Below are 6,516 nucleotides of genomic sequence, written 5' to 3'. Positions count from 1 at the left end.
CAACCAGTTATAAAAATGGTGGTATGAGAAGACTCTCTTCTATCCTACATTTACATGTCACAGTCAGGTAATGGGATCTGTCAAAACTTGATCATCTGCACCAACCACCACAATGACAAAAACACTGCAGTCTCATTTCTGCCGTTAATGCATGTTACAGTTATTGACAAATCATTTTCTCATTGGGTAAACATGGCAGTCTATTACCACCATTGTTATCATCTTCACCTTCATCCTTATATAGGCATAGAGTAAAGACCAAGTATGAATTTCATTCAGAGGAAGGCAAGACCAAGTATGAATTTCCATAGGCAATGCTTGGCAGCCAAGAAAAGAAAAGAAAATATTTAAAAAAAATTTGAATTTGAGGAAAGAGATAGACACATAAATCATTCATTGTGTTATCATAATTTTTGTCTATTTTATGTTTTTTCTTTTCTTGATTTCCAAACATATGGGACCACACTACTTGAAAAATTAGTAAACTATATTATTACCAATAAAATGATGCAAATGCCAAGCATCGGTGCACATTGAGAGGAGGCCATACAGGACGACTCACTATAGGGGACAAAACAAAGGCCCACAAAGGGGACCGACATGGGTCCATAGGGACCACACTTCTTGAAAAATTAGTAAACTATAATTACTTATGAAGTGGTGTAAGTTGATCCACTAACCAACCCCTGGGCAAGGTCTTAAGCGAGCACAGCCAACACATTAGGCCAAACCAAGGCCCATGTTTGCACAATTTTAAAATACATAATGTATGTATAAGAAATTAAACGCCTAAACATTGGAAGCTAACGCTACGTAGAAAACTTAAACTAAATAAGAAACAGAGAGAAACAATGCTAACTGGTGCAGTGTCTCGGCGCGTACCTATGTTCAGATTCAGCCTAGTATAAAAAGATAGGTGTGTCCTCGATCTTTTCCGCCTTTCTAGATGGATGTGCCGGTGTTTTTTTATGTTGGGTTGTATTTAGACGCAGGTAGACGCTGTGCCCAACGATCGATTAGCGTTCTTTTTTTTTATTAGATTATTATAATATTAGATGATCTTGTATGTAAAAGAAAAATTATAAAAATCACAATAAAAAAACTGATGTGCTAAATGATCTTGCACTCTAACGAGTGAAGAGTATCACGCGAATGATGATTTGAGTTGGGAGCTAATAAAAAAGGTAAAACAGGAATAAAAGTATGAATTAGGTCACCTAGATGGTGAGTGTTTAAAAGCTGGTTTGGTTAGGTTTCTTTTGAGCGTTCACGTGTTCCAATAAATGGAATTTTACACGTGGTGAGCCGATGCAATGACACATACGGACAGCTGAAAAATTCCTCTGCGGCCTGCCCCGATTTGCAACAAAATTTAGCCTTTAGCGTACCAAAACGGCACGTGCAGATCTCAGTAAGAGTTTTGGATTCATCGTAGCGCGAGATTTGTTTGTGTAGTGCGGACCCTGGCGTATATTAACTAGTCGTCAACACTCGTTTCGCCACACCCCTCTGTCCCTCACACTCCTAACGCACTCAGTTGCAGAGGTAGCTATCGTTCACGAGAGTCTCGTGGTTTCTGCAATGGTAGCTGCTACTTCTTTCCCCATTTCTCTTGCTTCTCCTACTCCCTCTTCCTCTAAATCCCTAAATCCAGTCTTCACCACCCCAAATCTCAGGCTAGGGTTTCTCTCATCGGCGTCTAAAACCTTAAAACCTCTCCTTGCTCGCCTCTCCACGAGCTCTTGCTCCTCTTCGACCGGAGGATCTGCTCTTAGAGCTAGCATGGTGTCCATGCCTGCGATTAAACCCCCTATGACCCTTGATTTTGAGACTTCTGTGTTTAAGAAGGAGAAGACCACTCTCGCTGGCCATGATGAGGTTAAAGCTTCTTGCTTTTGTTCCCTTTCCCCTGTTTACTACGATTTTTTTTTAATCTTCATTTCCATTGTTTGACTTCGTATTTCGGGTTCTTTTTGCAGTACATTGTTAGAGGTGGGAGGGATTTGTTCCCTTTGCTATCAGATGCGTTCAGGGGGATTGAACAGATTGGTGTCATCGGGTGGGGTTCTCAGGTGAATTCGTGTTACCTTGTTCTTATACAACCTCATGTTGGCTGTCCTTTGTAACTTTATGTATTCCGTTACATGATTTATGGTTCATAATCTTAGAATGGTTATATTTTTTGCTTGGGTTTTGTTGTGTTTTCATGCGATGGTTATTGTTATTATCCTCTCTGAACTGATCTTTTTTCTAAGAGAGCTTTCTGTTATTTTCTTCTGCTAGTGATTCTTTTATGCTATAATTCTGTTAGGAAGCTCTACTGTCGTACACGAAGTTCATTCTTTACACTGAGCTTATTTTCTTATGGGATTTTGTGCAAGCTAGACCATTCTTTTTAGTGCTTTGATATACCCTGTCTTTTCCATCTTCATACCAAATCTATACAAGGTTTGGCTTGCCTCAAATTTCACGTAGAGGCTATGTGATATTCTGTCAATATCTTAGCAGCTAATCCTTCTTTACGTTCTATCCAGGGACCTGCTCAAGCTCAGAACTTGAGGGATTCTCTTGCAGTAGCAAAGTCTGATATTGTGGTGAAGGTAAGTTTCTCTATTTTTAAACAATTCGTTGCTTTTAGGCATTGTAGAGAGGTTTCTTGTTGTTCATTTATTGATTTTTGTGTGACCAGCTGTGGACTCTCTAAACTTGGTTATTTTTCCATTTTCTGTCTTCTGTTATACAGGTTGGACTGAGGAAAGGTTCTCGTTCTTTTGCCGAAGCTCGGGCTGCTGGATTTTCTGAAGTGAATGGAACTCTAGGTGATATATGGGAAACTATTTCGGGGAGTGATCTTGTGTTACTATTGATTTCTGATGCTGCACAGGTTGGCAGATTGTGCACTTCTTATTATTGTTAAGTGTCCAGACTCCTAGTCATATTTTCTCTAAGTTGTATATTGATATTCGGACTGACTTATTTATTTCTTTGTGGTGCCTGTTCTTGTGAATCTCGATCTAGTTATTTATTTCTTTGTGATGCCTGTACTTGTGAATCTAGATCTTTTGCCTTCAAAGTGCAGTAGGCCAGTTGTGACAGATGAAAAAAACAAAGACACTGATCCTTATATATATTTTTTTTGAGGGGGGTGGGGAACGGAAACGTGTAATTAGAAAAAGGTTGTACCTCGATTCTTGGAGGCTTGCAATCTGGAGTTTGCTAGCTTGCCATCAGGATTATATATATAACACTCATTGGTTTTCAGCTGCTGCTTGTTTTAAGGGCAGGCAGTGAAAGGGTGTCATAAATTTTCTTCTGTGCTCTACACCGTTTCAGCAAATACTTTATTGGGCAAGGGTTCTCTGAGCTGCCAGGGATTCCTATGCCCTCTCACATGAACTATTTTTTTCATTAATTTTTTGGAGAGAAAATAATTAAAAATTTTCATGTGAGGGAGCATAGGAAACCTTAACGGTTTAGAGTACCTTTTCCCTATTTTGTTATAGGCTTATAGCTGCCTTTGTAAACAGCTGGATAGCTTTTCAACCCCCCCTGCCCCGCTAGAGGTACATTTCGCATTTTCGCATAAGTGATTCTTGTACCTCGTTACTATCAGGAAAACTAAGATGATCAGTGACTCAATGGTGCTTATGATGGAAATTTTGATGAGTTGTATGTGATTTAGTTTTTATAAATTTTATGTTATTTTTATCTTTGTTTTTCTTCAGTGTGTATGTGATGTTATTTCATTTTTAGTTTTAAGCTTTGAAAAATGTTAAGCTCAGAGTGGTTCTCAGGTTCAATCATGGGTTTGCAGGCAGATAATTATGAAAAAATATTCTCCCACATGAAACCAAACAGTATTCTGGGGCTTTCCCATGGATTTCTTCTTGGACATCTACAGTCGATTGGACTTGATTTCCCCAAGGACATCAGTGTAATTGCAGTATGTCCCAAGGGAATGGGTCCATCTGTAAGGAGACTCTATGTCCAAGGCAAAGAGATAAATGGTGCTGGGATCAATTCAAGTTTTGCTGTCCATCAGGTCTCTCTCTCTCTCTTTCTATAGCTTTTACATTCGTGTGAACAAATTAACAAAATATTTGGAACAATACTCAGGTTAATGTAAACCAAACCTGATTTTGTAGTCTTTTCAATATTCGTTGTGGTGCAGGATGTTGATGGTAGAGCTACAGATGTTGCTTTAGGATGGTCAGTTGCCCTTGGCTCTCCTTTTACGTTTGCTACTACTTTAGAACAAGAATATAAGAGTGACATTTTTGGGGAACGGGGTGAGATCATCGGTATCCTTTATTCATAGATCATGGTTCACTTACTGTACTATCACCTGCTAACTGCCTGCTTCATCCATAGGCATTTTACTTGGTGCTGTTCATGGAATTGTGGAGGCCTTGTTTAGAAGGTACACTGAAAACGGAATGAGTGAAGATCTTGCATACAAAAACACTGTTGAGTGCATCACAGGAATAATATCAAAGACCATCTCAACAAAGGTTGCATGCTTGTCTTTGGTCTATCTAACTCATCTTTGCTCCATCTCCTTGCTTTCTCCGTTTCTTGGGAATGTGCATTGTGCAATGAATTGAAAAGTTTTTTGCTTGTATATTTTGATAGGGTATGGTGGCTGTTTACAATTCCTTGTCAGATGATGATAAAAGGGAATTTGAGGCTGCCTATAGTGCTTCATTTTATCCATGTATGGACATCTTGTATGAGTGCTACGAGGATGTAGCCAGTGGTAGTGAGATCCGGAGTGTTGTCTTGGCTGGGAGTCGCTTTTATGTATGTATCCCTTGTGCTTGTCACCTTTTAATTCAAGGTCATAATATGCTCTAGTATGTAGTAAAGAACCTTTTGCCTTCTATTTTATGTTGCCGTGATTCATCTATTTTTCTGTTGTTTGAAATTGTTGTTGTATTATTTATTTAATGCCAACTATATGATTGAAGCTGTTGAGTTGTTTTTCTATTATAACTTTGCCTCACAGGAAAAGGAGGGTCTTCCAGCATTCCCAATGGGTAAAATTGATCAGACACGAATGTGGAAAGTTGGTGAGCAAGTACGAGCTGCACGACCAAAAGGTGACTTGGGTCCTTTGCAACCTTTCACAGCTGGGGTCTATGTGGCATTAATGATGGCTCAGGTATGAAGCCCTTCTTACTGTGTTAGGAATTGTTCACTTATAGATGTTTGTTGGTGGTATTGATGATAAAACATGCTGTAGCAACCTGTTCACCCTGTGTTTTTCATGACTGACATTCCATGTTTTAATTGATGATCTTTCAGATTGAGATATTGAGGAGGAAGGGGCACTCATACTCAGAGATCATCAACGAAAGTCTGATAGAGGCTGTTGATTCACTGAACCCTTTCATGCATGCAAGAGGAGTCTCATTCATGGTTGATAACTGTTCCACGACTGCTCGATTGGGGTCTAGGAAGTGGGCTCCGCGGTTTGATTACGTTCTCACCCAGCAGGCTTTGGTAGCAATAGACAAGGGTGCTCCCATCAACAGAGACCTCATTAGCAACTTTTTGTCTGACCCAGTGCACGGAGCTGTTGAGGTCTGTGCCCAACTGAGGCCTACAGTCGACATATCAGTTCCACCGGATGCAGATTTTGTTCGCCCAGAGCTGCGCCAATCCGGAAATTAAAGTTGAGAAGATCTTTTCTAGCCAGCAGCATTTTTTTTGATGGAACTTGAATTTAGGGATCTGTAGTCTCTCTACTTGGTTTACCTTGTTTTTATCCTTTGCTGAAACAAGAACTTTTTTGAAAAATTTCACTCTTAAGAAACATTATTAGTAGGGCTCATAGTGATAAGCTTGAGGTTCTCTCCCGTTTGGCCTTAGTTAGTCAATTCACTATTTGTTAAATCAGTCCCAGTTCTGTATGGAATATGCTCCCACCTACATTACTTGCTTGATCCCTTTGCCTTTTGGTTCTTCTGCAATTCCTTCTAAATCATATTCTGTGATAGATACTGTCATGCAATATGGTTTTGTAGAAAGTGCGCAAGAAGTAGAGGCCAGAGGGATCAAGCAAGGTAACCAGCGAACAATGCAGGTGTGAATGTGGGATCTAGAGATTTGAGATCTAGATTGTCAATAAATGGAGATTTGACTGATCAAGAAAAAGGATTTCCATTGGCCATGTTATTTATTTTCTGTAATTTACTTGGTTTACCTTGTTGAAGCCATCTTGCTAACGTTTTTTGGTCAGGTTTCAAACTGCTAACAAGGTTTTGTATGATGAGGAAGTTTTGTTTTGATCTTCTTCAACCTGGTTGAAGCTTGTTTTCCGAAGAAGAAAAATTGAAAACTTGCAGTTTAACAAGTTACGGAATGGTGTTTTTATATTTTTTGAACCATTGGTGTGGATTTGCACCAATCTGTTTTGAAGGTCTTCAAAGTTTGAACAGTGGTGGTGCCTTGTAAAATGACTTGTCTGATCTGTATTGTTAAGGAATCGAAGTCCGATACAAACTCTTTTTGAAT

The 6,516-nt window shown here is 39.3% G+C and overlaps 1 protein-coding gene across 1 annotated transcript; it reads left to right on the top strand.

Moving 5' to 3' along the window:
* Nucleotides 1–1,571: 1,571 nt before the first annotated feature.
* On the top strand, nucleotides 1,572–5,738 carry LOC122651900 (ketol-acid reductoisomerase, chloroplastic-like). The gene is made up of 10 exons (XM_043845463.1): nucleotides 1,572–1,878; nucleotides 1,980–2,072; nucleotides 2,535–2,600; nucleotides 2,744–2,884; nucleotides 3,815–4,042; nucleotides 4,172–4,289; nucleotides 4,372–4,511; nucleotides 4,633–4,800; nucleotides 5,006–5,161; nucleotides 5,305–5,738. The coding sequence occupies exons 1-10, from the start codon at nucleotides 1,582–1,584 to the stop codon at nucleotides 5,671–5,673; spliced, it is 1,776 nt and encodes a 591-aa protein (XP_043701398.1). The 5' UTR covers nucleotides 1,572–1,581; the 3' UTR covers nucleotides 5,674–5,738.
* Nucleotides 5,739–6,516: the final 778 nt, after the last annotated feature.

This window comes from Telopea speciosissima, chromosome 2, assembly GCF_018873765.1.
Source record: "Telopea speciosissima isolate NSW1024214 ecotype Mountain lineage chromosome 2, Tspe_v1, whole genome shotgun sequence".
NCBI classification, from domain to species: Eukaryota; Viridiplantae; Streptophyta; class Magnoliopsida; order Proteales; family Proteaceae; genus Telopea; species Telopea speciosissima.
This window is presented reverse-complemented; position numbering and strand designations above follow the sequence as displayed.

Coding starts and splice junctions, on each gene's coding strand:
- LOC122651900 (XM_043845463.1), top strand. CDS start 1,582: ATGGTAGCTGCTACTTCTTTCCCCATTTCTCTTGCTTCTCCTACTCCC. Junction 2,073..2,534: donor TCATCGGGTGGGGTTCTCAG/GTGAATTCGTGT, acceptor CGTTCTATCCAG/GGACCTGCTCAAGCTCAGAA. Junction 4,290..4,371: donor TGACATTTTTGGGGAACGGG/GTGAGATCATCG, acceptor CTTCATCCATAG/GCATTTTACTTGGTGCTGTT.